The 12,464-nt window shown below is 45.5% G+C and overlaps 1 protein-coding gene across 1 annotated transcript in view; it reads left to right on the forward strand.

Annotated features, from left to right (window-relative positions):
• The first annotated feature begins 2,141 nt into the window (after nt 1–2,141).
• VPS35L (VPS35 endosomal protein sorting factor like) overlaps nt 2,142–12,464 on the forward strand; it is a 102,938-nt gene continuing 92,615 nt past the window's right edge. Inside the window, exons 1-5 of the mRNA XM_045542709.1 lie at nt 2,142–2,234; nt 6,094–6,193; nt 8,336–8,503; nt 9,148–9,270; nt 10,732–10,756. Coding sequence (XP_045398665.1) covers nt 2,218–2,234; nt 6,094–6,193; nt 8,336–8,503; nt 9,148–9,270; nt 10,732–10,756 — 433 coding nt within the window. The 5' untranslated portion in view covers nt 2,142–2,217. The remainder of the gene's footprint in view (nt 2,235–6,093; nt 6,194–8,335; nt 8,504–9,147; nt 9,271–10,731; nt 10,757–12,464) is intronic.

Genomic DNA, 12,464 nt, shown 5'->3' on the forward strand with positions numbered 1-12,464 from the left:
AAGTCAGCATTAGCCTAATTTCACAGATGAAGAAACTAGGACTCAGTGTGCAAAACTATAGAGTTGAGAGTATATTCTATTGCCTTTTCCAGAGGAACTCTTGAGAGTGGTTCTCTGACCTCTTTCTGTCACTAAAAAGAAAACAAAACAAAATAGTTGAAAATAAAAGGGAAAAAAGTGAGGATCAGATGCTGCCTTGTGATTAACCAAGAGTGTCCTGCATCACTGTTTGGTTTGGAATTCAAAATAGATAATGATATTTATTTCAGAGGTTTGTAGTGAGGAAAAAATGAAGGGTGCATGCAAAGTGCTCAACACAGTGTGTGACACAGTAAGCATTTTAGTAAATAGTAGCTGTTTTGAAAATATCCTATGTTTCATCCACTTTTTACAAAATCAGAGACAGCACTAGCGCTCATAAGTTCTGCAATTGAAATGTATATCCGCCTTCGTAGTGTGAACTAAAAGTCTTACCCCCCCCCAACCAGCTGACTCAACGGAACCCCTCTTTGCCAAAAGGACCCCAGAAATACCCTAAAGCTGAGTTGCTGGCCATGAGAAGGGTGGTCAGACATGCTTCCTCATGCCCCCTTTGTTATAGTATGGAGTGCGAGAAATGACCAGCTAGAGACCGAATTGAGCCAAGTTATGAGTCTTTATTAGCTGGCCAGCGACCACCCCCTGCCCTGTTAGGGTACAGGTACAGAGGAATGGCCCTGAGCCCAACAAACAGGAAGAGTTTATACTATCCTAAGTTAGAGCTACGTGACTTTAGGCATGGTGGTAGAAACAACATTGTATCATCTTCTCTCCACAGCTGTGGGGTCTGGGACCAGCCTCGGACCCCCGTTTCGGTTGCAATCTTCAAGCGAGCAGGTTTACAGAAACAGCACCAATTAAGGAGCATTCTTTCAGGTGTTAAGCAGGCACAACAAATTTTACGACAGGCAGCTGGAAAGTTTAAACAATTTGTTACAAGTTAATTGCTTTGTTTTATCTCTGCAGGGTACATCTTTCCAATTACAGACATAGGTCAAGCGGACATCGGTCACCTAGCGAGCAAGCATAAGTTTTCACGTGGGCCTTTACACCCTTCCCTTGGAAATATATTTGTACCTCATTTAACAAACTTAAGGCTATGTAATACCTAGCTTAAGTCACATCTGCAGGTTCATCAATTTACTTAACAGGCCACTTGAGTATGGGTACACGTGGAGGTGTTTGTTTCTGATCAACAGAAGTCCTTAATTTACAACATTCCAAGCTTTTAGACAAAGTATTTCTTTAACCAATTAGAAATCAAAGAATCTTTAAACCCATCTATAACCTATAATTCCCAGCTTCAAGATGTTCTGCCTTTTCAGACTGGGTCAATGTACCCTTCCAGGTATTGATTTATGACTTTATGTGTATATTCCTGTCTTCCTGAAATGTATAAAACCAAACTGTAATCCAACCACAGCCAGACCAGGTGCTCACGGCTTCTTGGACATGGCTCTCCCGGTCATCTTCATGGTTGCACACCCTTGATTCAGAATAAAACTATTTTACAGAGTTGAGGTTCTTTTTCGTTGCCAATACAAAGGTACGGCTTTGCCAAGTGGGAGGAAATGCTAACCCCAATTTCCGCCTTTGGTTTTAATTCCTATTAATCATGTTGGGATCTAGGGCAGCCCTGAGGCACCCAGGTTGTTAGTCGTGGGAGGGGGATACTGAAGTTCCTAACTCCCTCGAGTCCACGAGGAAAAGCGGGGGGGTGGGAGCGCCCTGGAGAGGGGGCGTGGCTTATCCACGAGAAACAGCGAATTCGTGGCAAAATCCTGCCTCCGCTGAAAGCCAGACACCCTCTTCCTGCCCCAGCTGCGGTTTGCGTCTCCGCCCCTGCAGGACGCAGGTGGGCCGGGAACGCAATCGCGCGATCCTGCCCCTCGCCATCGGGGCGCGGTGGCCCTGCAGAGCAGTCAGCCGCCCCTCGCAATCATGGCGCCCCGGCCCTCGGCTGCCCCTCGCAATCATGGCGCTCCGGCCCTCGGCTGCCCCTCGCAATCATGGCGCCCCGGCCCTCGGCTGCCCCTCACAATCATGGCGCCGGCGGAAGATGTCGCCTGGGCTCTGGGAAGCCGGGCCCGCCTTTCACGATCGCGGCGGCCAGGGCGGGGTCTGGATAAGAGAAGCGGGGCTGGCGGCCCTAGAACGAGCGGTCATGTGACTGGGAAGATGGCCGTCTTTCCCTGGTAAGGAAGCAGCGGCGGGTGGGCTGCCCCTAGTCGTCTCTGCGTCTCTCTCTGTCTCCGCGCGTGTGAGTTGCTCTCTCTTGTTGGGTGTGTGGCCTCCCGCCCTGCCCCCTAGTTGTCCTGACCACAGCATCCCCGGCCGTGACCGCGGTCCAGAGGAGCAACCTGAAGCCGGAGCGGCGGGGTCTTGGTTCTCTGTCCGTCTACTGCCTGTCCGCGCCGTCCACGGCCCTCCCTCCACTCATTCTCTAAAGAAAACCCAGGTGTCCAGGCTTCTGCTCTCCCAGGGGAAGTAGACGCGGGTTCTGGGGGCGCTGGATGAGCAGAATGGTGGACTCAGCTCTAGTCTGCACGACTCGGGGGACCTGGCTGTTCGTTGGTCTGTTTCCTGAGCTACTCAGTTTACCTAGAGAAGACTTGCTTTTCTCATCTGTAAAATGGCTGCCATTCATCCTATCTATGCAGAGCCTTCAGACATATTCCTTGGCCTCAAGGAGCTGACAGTATAATGGAGTAGACACATAGGGTAGAAGGACGTCCAAAGAAGGTATTTGGATGAAGCACAGAGAAGGGAGTGATCAACTCCACCCGGGGCTAGGGGAAGGCTTCAGAGAGTAAGAAGCAGGATGGGTCTTGCAGGATGAATAGGAGTTCACCATACAGGAAGGAATGGCATGGGCCAAGGTTGGCAGGCATGTAGGGCTCTTGTGGCTGGAGTAGCTAGGAGTGATATGTGTGCTGGCGAGAACTCTAGCAAGTTGGGATGGTGACAGTGGGATTATTTGGGGATGAGAGATCTCTCTTTCGTCTCAGAAAGCAAGATAATTTTCTGATCTTTCTCTTCAAATGATCTGAAGTAGCTTACACTGAATGAGTGAGTGAGCAAATGAAAGTACAGCCCAACTTAGAAATAATCAGGTCCAGCCTTCTGATTTTATGCCTGGTAAACAGTTGTCTTCACCATATTCCCTTCACTTGGCTGGCACTTCCTTGACACGTTCAATCAGCACTGGCTGCCTCTGCGCACTAACATGTCCTGAGTTTTCTTGGACCTAGTCATGCTGGCTTGAACAAAAGGCCAAGCACCTTTTGGGGGTCAGTAAGGCTGAAGCACCCAAGACATGGGAAATATCTGGTTTCAATGAATTTATCTGTAATTTGTAATTAGAAAATCCAGGAAGATGCTATCTTAGTCTCTGCATCCAAGTACATTTTTTACCTTTGGTATTTTTACTTTAAATTAGAGAGAGATGCACCATAGCCCGTTTAGTGTCTAACGTCTCTATAGTTTCTAAGCTGGCTGTGTTCTAAACGTTTCTCTTTGTGGTGGTGCATGTTCGTCATTGAGTTTCCCCACTAGACTTCTTGCTCCTTGAAAGTTAAAGGGACTGAGTGTTGTCCATCATTGTATTCCCAGAGCCTAGAACATGGTGGTAGGTGCTAAATAATATTTATGAATGAATGAGAAAATTGAGGAAGATCACAGAGAAGAAATGTGTTTCTGTCATTAAATTTATAGTACATTTATCAAGCCGTTATTTTGTATCAGGTACCGCTGTGCTAAGTGCTTAACGTACATCTCACTTAATCGTTATAACAATCTTATTCAGGTGGGGAAATGGAGGCAGAGAGATTAAGCAGTTTACTTAAAATCACATACAGCCTACAAGGAGAGCTGAGGTTTGGAGCCCAGAGGCTGTGATTGTGATCATTATTATCAGCTGGACCTCAAGTCTAGCTCCCGGGGTGAGGTTTCTGGCTTGCAGGGCTCTCCAATCCCACTGTGTTGTCAGGGGTCTCCTCCAGAATGCCTCTTTTTACTCACACTTTTTGTTATCCGTGTTCTATTTTGGCCTGGCCTAAGATATGAGATGTCGTCTGTATACCTTGGATCACGTTCCTTGTTTAATCCTGTGAAGCACAGTTGGAAATACCACCTTTTGGAGTCAGAATTTCTACATCATTTTAAATGAGTTTTTTGAGGGGCAGGGGTAATATAGTGATTGTGGAAGAAAAAGCTGTGTGGTCAGAGTATGTCATTAGTAACTAAAAAAATACTTGAGTAAAACAGCTGGCAAAAAGCATTTAGTGGATTAGGGTGTTTCGAGTATAAGGAGATTAATTTGGTAAATCATAATGGAATATCTATGTATCCATTATTATCAGAGGTAAATAATTTAAAAATAGGCAGTTATCAACCTCTAATGTGCATATAAACCTCCTGGGGTTTTTGGTAAAATGCTACAGATTCTGATTCTGTAGGTCTGGGTTATTTCAGCCCTCCCAGGTGATACCATTGCTAGTGATCTGTGGACCACACTGCATAGTGAAGGGCTGAACCCAGCAGAGGTGTGAAATGGTGGCCTTTTTTCTGTGGCAACTGCCTATTAATCAGACAAACCCTTTGCGTTGCTGAAGGTTGGGATTATGGGGGACTTTTACCAGCTATGATCAGCTATGTTAGCAGGAAAAAGACAAATAAGGATCTTTGAGAAAATGCCCACTAGAGGTCGCTGTTAGCATTACCAAAGACCTAGGGGATTGAAGAACGTTTTAACATCTCAAACCGCATTAAATGCTAAGGAAGGATCAGAGAGCAAATTTGATGCAATACTGGAAGTGATAGAAAATCAAAATATAGGCCGGGTGTGCTGGGTCATGCCTGTAATCCTAGCGCTTTGGGAGATTGAGGGTGGAGGATTGCTCGAGGCCAGGAGTTTGAGACTAGCAAGACCCCGTCTCTTCAAAAAACTAGAAAAATTAGCCTCCCAGCTGCTTGGGCGGCGGGGGCAGGAGGATTGCTTGAACCCAGGAGTTTGAGGTTGCTGTGAGCTATGATTATGATGACACCACTGCACGCTACCCGGGGTACAGATCGAGATCCTGTCTTAAAAAAAAAAAAAAGAAGAAAAGAAAATCAAAATATAGTGGTTTGCCATGAACTTTCAAGAAAGAAAAATGTTTTCTTTCCTTTTTTTTTTTTTTTTTGAAGATTTATTTGCAGAAGCAGTTCCTGCTCAGAGAGACTAAGGGTAATGTGCCACTGGTTGTATGTAATAGGCCATCACGATTTTTATGAAAGTAATCAGCTCACAGAACCTAAAACCATGTATCTTATTTCTTTTTTAAAAATCATTTATTTATTTATTTAGAGGCAGAGTCTCCCTCTGTCACCCAGGCTGGAGTGTCATAGTGTGATCGTAGCTCGCTGCAGCCTGGAGCTCCTGGGCTCAGGTGAGCCCCCTGAGTAGCTGGGTCTACAGGTGTGAGCCACTGCACCTGGACGATTTTCATTGTTAATGAAACAACTTTTGGCTTTGTTGATATGCTCTTTTACATTTGGTTTTTATTTCATCATTTTCTGTTCTTTATTTCCCTTTGTGTGCTTTCTTAGATTTAATCTGCTCTTCTAATTTCTCAACACATTGACTGCCACACTAGAAAACTAGTGCTGTTTGCTTGTCACCTCCTTTCTGCTTGGCTTCTTTCTCTTGCCCTGTGCAGCTGAATTGGCAAATTCTTAATTGGCAAGACCAGAGAAAGGTCTTCTGGCTGCTCTGTCCCCTAACAGCCACCCTCTTGTCCCATGCCAAGAATCAGCAGATGCCCTGAGAGGGAAAACTGGGTGAGGAGTGTTGGATTCACCTTAGCGAGTTTCCCTTGGCTCTGATGTCTGGCCTTGTGAGTCCAGATTTAAAAAAAAAAAAAAAAAAATTCACGTTTCTTGTTGGTCTTGGTAGCAATGTGTTCTGCTCTAAACTACCCTATCATTGATGAAGTCTCAGTAAAGGTTTTTAGTGTTTTAAGTCCCCCCCACCCCCCATCAATGAATTGGCTTCTGTGTTCTACTGTTCACCAGGCATTCCAGGAACAGGAACTACAAAGCTGAATTTGCATCATGCCGCCTGGAAGCTGTGCCCTTGGAGTTTGGGGACTATCACCCTCTGAAACCCATAACCGTAAGTTTTGTTGGAGTCTCTCTAGATGACAGATAGTATTCCTGGGTCTTTTCCATTTTGCCGGTGGTAGCTGCTTTTGCTTATTTGAATCAACCTGGGTGTTTGCTGTCTGTTTTTTTGCGATGTTGGCCCTGCCCACCACATTTTTACTCCCCAGTTTCTCATATTAATGAGGTCGTCATGGGAATGGGGTGACTTTGTTCCTGATTTGGATGTGCCAACAAAATATATCTTCTTAATTTTCCTGTTTGGAATATTAAGAATCACTCTAATTACCAGTGGAGGGCCCTGTCTTGAATAGTGTCTTAGTATATCTGTGAGTTTATTTAAAAAATAAAACAAAAGCAGGCAAGAGACTTGGATGGTCCCTCTCTGCTGGGTTAGCACTGTTTCATTAGCAAGTAATGGATACTCTGTGATTATCATAGTGGGGAGAGATGTGATTGTCAGCATGGGGGAGCTGAGGCTGCATGGAGACAGTTACATAAAGCAGAATCTCCCAAGACTGAGATTCAGCCTCCCAGGTTTCCTCGAGTCCCCAGGCTCTCATGTGGCAGTGGCTGACCCCACCAGCGTGTTGCTTCCATCCTCAGGAACTCATTCCCCACGTGGTCACAGAATAGCCCCGCAGCTCCCAGCTTGTCCTGCTGGCTTAGCAACACCAACATCAGGGAGCTTTTTTTTCTCAAGCAGTTTTCGTTGAACCAGTTTTGTTAGTTGTCCTTCTCCGAACCAACTTGGTGACCAAGGGAATATGTGGATTAATTGGATCAGATCTAATGCCCACGCTGGGAGCAGGGTCCATCCCACCAGGGCTGTGGGAACTGAGCTCTGGGGAAGAGGTGTTTTCTCGAAGAAAATTTGGAACGTTGAGCTTAGGAGATGGAGGAATGGGTGCCAGGCAGACAAAAACAAATGCCCACCAGTCAACTCAACTCAGATGCCAGTCGCCTGGAGTTAGCGTCAAACTCCACAGGTTTGAAGGCAAGGTCCTCAATAAGTCTGCCCTCATGGTAGATGCCAGATGCGCATTTGGGGGTCCCCAGGCTACCTGCACTTCCAGCCAACTGGCAGCAAATCCAGGGGTTTCCCACAACCCCCTGTCAGGTTTGATAATGAGTGGAATGACTCACAGAACTCAGAAAAGAGTTATACTTACAACTTTATTCTAAACGATACAACTGAAGACCAGCTAAATGAAGAGACACATGGGGCGAGGTTGGGGAGGAAACACAGAGCTTTCAGAATCAGGCATGTCACCCTTCTGCCACATTAATGTGGTTACCAACTAAAAACTCTACTGGGCCTTGGTGTTCAAAATTTTTATTGAGATTTCATTGCATAGGCTTCTAATCATGGCTTGGTCTTTCTGGTGATCAGGAGCCCACCAGGAGTCACCTCCTTAAAACAGAAGATGCTCCTGTCATCCAGGGAACTCAAGGGGTTTAGGAGCTCTGTATCAGGAAACGGGCAGAGAGCAAATAAGGATTTCTTATGTTATAATCACCTTCTAAGTTGTAATGGCCCTGTCTCTTTCTTCTGTTAAAAGATCAACTTAGGCACATTAAAATTTTAATGAGTTTATTTGAGCCTTCATCGATTGAGAAGTCGTGCAGCTTCAGACTGGACACAGTTCAGGGCTCACATGACAGAGTGCAAGGGGAAAACTTAACTTTTGTAAGGTGTTCTTGGGAACAAGACAAAATATCTGGTCGGTTAAAGTGGAGATTCCCTACTTTGAGGTTAGTTGGTGCTTTCTGATTGGTAGTCTCTAGTTAGAGGTTAGTTGGAGACTTGCAATTTGTCAAGCTTAGGGTTTGTTGTACTGTTTACATTGAGTTAGATTTTGGTTTGTTACATGGGAACCCACGGTGCTGGGGCCATCTCTGTCTAATAATGGCCTCCCGATTAATTTTTAACACTTTCTAACCCCAACTTCCTGCCTTCCCTTCCTTCATTGCTGTGCTTCTGAGTCATGTCAATTTATCACAAAAAATAAGCATCCCCTGCAGATTGATGAGTCTGTGCTGCAAGTGAACCTTCCATTCAGCCACCAGAATGAGAGGAAAGAACTCATTTGAGTGTCTCACCAGGAAAGTCATGGGAGGCCTGTATTTTACCTCCAGAAATTTTCCCCCACAGGTCACAGAATCAAAGACAAAGAAAGTGAGCCGGAAAGGAAGCACTTCTTCCACGTCCTCCTCCTCCTCCAACTCCATGGTGGACCCGCTGAGCAGCGTCCTTGATGGCACTGACCCCCTCTCCATGTTCGCAGCCTCCGCCGACCCTGCAGCCTTGGCAGCTGCCATGGTAACACACCCCAGCCGCAGCTGCGGGGTTGGTTCTGTGGGTACAGAGATGGGTCGTTTTCTTCCCCTTTTTGTTTTTAAGTTGCACAAGTGATGCACACGAGTGCATTCTGACTGCAGCAGCTTAGATCATCCCCGACGTCCATGGGAGGACGCGGCTGGTGAGAGGCTGGTGTAGATCCGGAAGTCTTTTTCTTTCCTTTCCTTTTTTTTTTTTTGAAACCATTTTAAAATTTATTCTTTATTTTAACTTTATTCTTTTTCTTTCCTTTTTTTTTTTTTTTTTTTTAATAGGGACAGGGTCTTGCTCTGTTGGCCAGGCTGGAGTGCAGGGGTGCGATCATAGCTCACTGCAGCCCCAAATTCCTGTGCTCAAACAGTCCTCTTACCTTAGCCTCCCGAGTAGCTGAGACCACAGGCACGCACCACCACGCCCAGCTAGTTTTTAAAATTTTTGTAGAGATGGGGTTTGACTATGTTGCCTAGACTGGTCTCAAACTCCTGGCCTTAAGCAATTGTTCTGCCTGGAACTCTCAAAGTGCTGGGATTACAGGCATGAGCCAACATGTCCAGTGATTTTATATTATATTTTTCTAAAGATTAAAATGACATTGCCACTGAAGAGATTGTCTTGCCTTTCCTTAGGACAGCTCCAGGAAGAAACGTGATAAAGATGAGAACTCCATTGTAGGATCAGATTTTGAGCCTTGGGCCAACAAACGGGGCGAAATCCTTGCCCGGTATACTACTACAGAAAAGCTGTCTATTGTGAGTACAAAAAGGCTTTCTCCCAGGGTCTGCTTCAGAGTTAGCAGTCATTTCTTTTTGTTTTATTGCCCCAACTCCTGGGATCTGTAAGTTTCACTAATTTATGCCAGTGTTAGTTGGGAGAAGAATATGCCAATTGGTTTCTCAAAAAAAATGTGTCCAGAGTCAGGGATGTGGGGCAGTTCAGAGGAAGAATTGGAATAGCAGAGTCTTTGGGGGAGGTTTGAGTTGTGAGGGAAGGAGAGTACCACCCTGGGGAAGGACAGCATTGGCTTGGTGAGTCCCACATCGCTGGGTTTTCTCCCAGAGCTGGAAGTTCACTGTTTCTTTGGGTGTCTACTAGGTGAAGTGGTTGGCTTGTGCCTGGAGATGTATAGGAAACACAGGGCTTATCCTCCACTTGGCAAGTTGCTCACAGAAGGAAAAGCTCGGGAGAGCTGAGACCGAGCAGGGGAAAGCAGGTTGATGCTGGTGTTGGTTAGGATTAGGGTCTGTTGCTTATAACCAAAGCCCCCGACAAGGATGTAAACAAGAGTGTCGTGTATCTCTCCTTATGCTGGAAAGATGTCTAGAGGTGGAGAATCCAGGGCTGCTATGGCAGCTCCAGGGTCATCAGGGTTCCAGCTCTTTCTGTCTTGCTTCTCTGCTGTGTTTATTGTTGCCTCATGTCCAGGTTGATAGACAGAAGGAAGGAAGGGAAAGAAAGCTGTACCCCTCCCATTTAAGACAACTTCCTGGAGTCCCCCTCAGCAGCTTCAGTTACATTTGTCTTGAAGGCAGTCATGGGCCGTACATAGATGGACGGGCAGCGGAGACATGCAGCAGTGTGCCCTTCTGCAAATCAGGCTGTGACTAGGGAGGGAGGGGTCAGCTGGGCAGGCTCGGCTGCGACGCCTTTCTGCTCCCTCTTTGTTCCAGGGCATATACTCGTTGAGCAGAATTGCTGGACTATTTAAATTTTTCTTATTTTCTGAATGTATAACGTTAACTTGGAGCAGTGATTCTCAACCAGGAGTAATTTTGTCCCCCTGGGGGTCATCTGGTAACATCTGGAGCCATTTTGATCATCTCAACTCTGGGGGTGCTACTGGCGCTAGGGGGTGGAGGCCAGAGATGCTGCTAAACAGCCTGTAGTGCACAGAATTGTCCCCCACAAAAGAGAATTATCTGGCCCCAAATTGCAGTCATGTAGAGGGTATAAAACCCTGATTTAGAATAGGTTAAAATGGTTCTATTCTATGACTCCACTGCATATCAAAAATTTTGGTATTTGTTGGCTCACCTTGAGAGAACCCTGAATTGAATAGATATTTGAATCACCAGTGGTGGTTAGTGACCCATATTTTCCTTCCTTGAATATGTATTTCTGTCTTTGACTTAGATAAGTAAATGGCTTTTTGGAAAATGATGGCCATATTGCCTTAGATTTTAGAAGTATTAATAATTTTTATGTCTCTGCAGAATCTGTTTATGGGAGCTGAAAAAGGTAAGATGAGTTTTTTGTTGTTGTTTTTGGTGGGAAAATTCTGCCATTACCTTTACTATAATTTTATGAAGGGAAAAAAGTTTGTATTATGCAATCCTGATGTTTAATTCAGTTGACACTGTTATTTCTTAGATTATGTGTAGACGTAATACATAGACCATGAATAAAAAAAAGACTGAAGAAGTTACTAGGAATAAAACATAAGCTTACAGTTTTAGAGTTACAGAGAAATAGTCTCCTGTTTTAGTGCCTCCTCTATCAGCTGGGAAACTGCTTTAGAGATGCTTCGTTTGTCTTAAGTCTTTGTCCCTTGTGAAGTAAGAAATGCTAGCAAGGACAGTCACCTGCTCAGTTTTACAGGCCACTGGTCCTTGAACCCAGCAGTTCTATTTCCTCTGCCAAGACACACAGTGAGAAGCTCTGGGCCAGGCTGTCTCAAACTGCTGTGCAGCAGAATTTCCTGAGGAACTCTGATATAAATACAGACCACTGGCCCCCACTTGGTGAATTAATCTTGCAGAATAAGGCCGCAGAACTGCATTTTTGAAACTCCCAGGTGATTCTGGAGTTACTACCAGATCATAGGCTGCTGGAGTGCAGATGAGCACATACATAAACACAGCCACGGTTTATGTGCAGATCATGGATGTAGCTGCAGCTCTCCTCTGTGCTCTGCAGGTTGAGACAGCACATTTCTAGAAATCAGGGAGCGGGAACAGCTCTGCTGTGGGCATAACTTTGACCCCAGACCATAAAAAGTAAATCATACCATCACATACTCACCAGTTTGGAAAGATCAAACAGATCAATGACACCAAGTGTCTTAGTCTGTTTAGTGTTGCTGTAGAGGAATACCTGAGGCTGGGTAAGTTATATTGAAAAGAGGTTTCTTTGGCTCATGGTTCTGCAGCCTGTCCAAGAAGCATGGTGCCAGAGTCTTCTGGGGAGGGCCCCAGTCTGTTTCTACTCATGATGGAAAGCAAATGGGGGCTGGCATGTGCAGAGATCACACGGTGAGAGAGGAAGTAGGAGAGAGAGACGGGGAAGGTGCCAGGCTCTTTCATCAACCAGTTCTCACCGGAAATAAGAATGAGAACTTCACTCCTTACTGTGAGAAAGACACCAAGCCATTTATGACGGATCCACCCCCACGACTCCCACACCTCCCATCACGCTCTACCTCCAACACTGGGGATCAAATTTCAACATGAGACTTGGTGGGGACAAACCAGCCATGTCCAAACCATAGCACCAAGTGGTGGTGAGAATGTAGAAGAATATGAACTCTCATACACTGCTGGTGGAAACGTAAAATGGCAAAACCACTTTGTAGAACATTTTGCTTTATTTATTAAGCTTGAAGATGGGTGCTATGGTCTGAATGTTTGCGTCCCTCCAAAATTCGTGTGTTGAAATCTTAACCCCCAAGGTGATGCTAGTAGGAGATGGGCTGTTTTGGGGGGTGATTAGGTCATGAGGGTGGTGCCCTCATGAGTGGGATTAGTGCCTTCATAAAAGAGGCCCCAGGGATCTCCCTCACTCCTTCAGCCATGTGAGGACACAGAAATAAGACACCGTTTATGAATGAGAAAGCAGGCCTTCACCAGACACTAAATCTTCTAACATCTTGATCTTGGACTTTTTAGCGTCCAGAACTGTGAGAAATAAATTTCTGTTGTTTATAAGCCATCTTGTTTATGGTATCTTG

Source organism: Lemur catta, chromosome 2 (genome assembly GCF_020740605.2).
Source record: "Lemur catta isolate mLemCat1 chromosome 2, mLemCat1.pri, whole genome shotgun sequence".
NCBI classification, from domain to species: Eukaryota; Metazoa; Chordata; class Mammalia; order Primates; family Lemuridae; genus Lemur; species Lemur catta.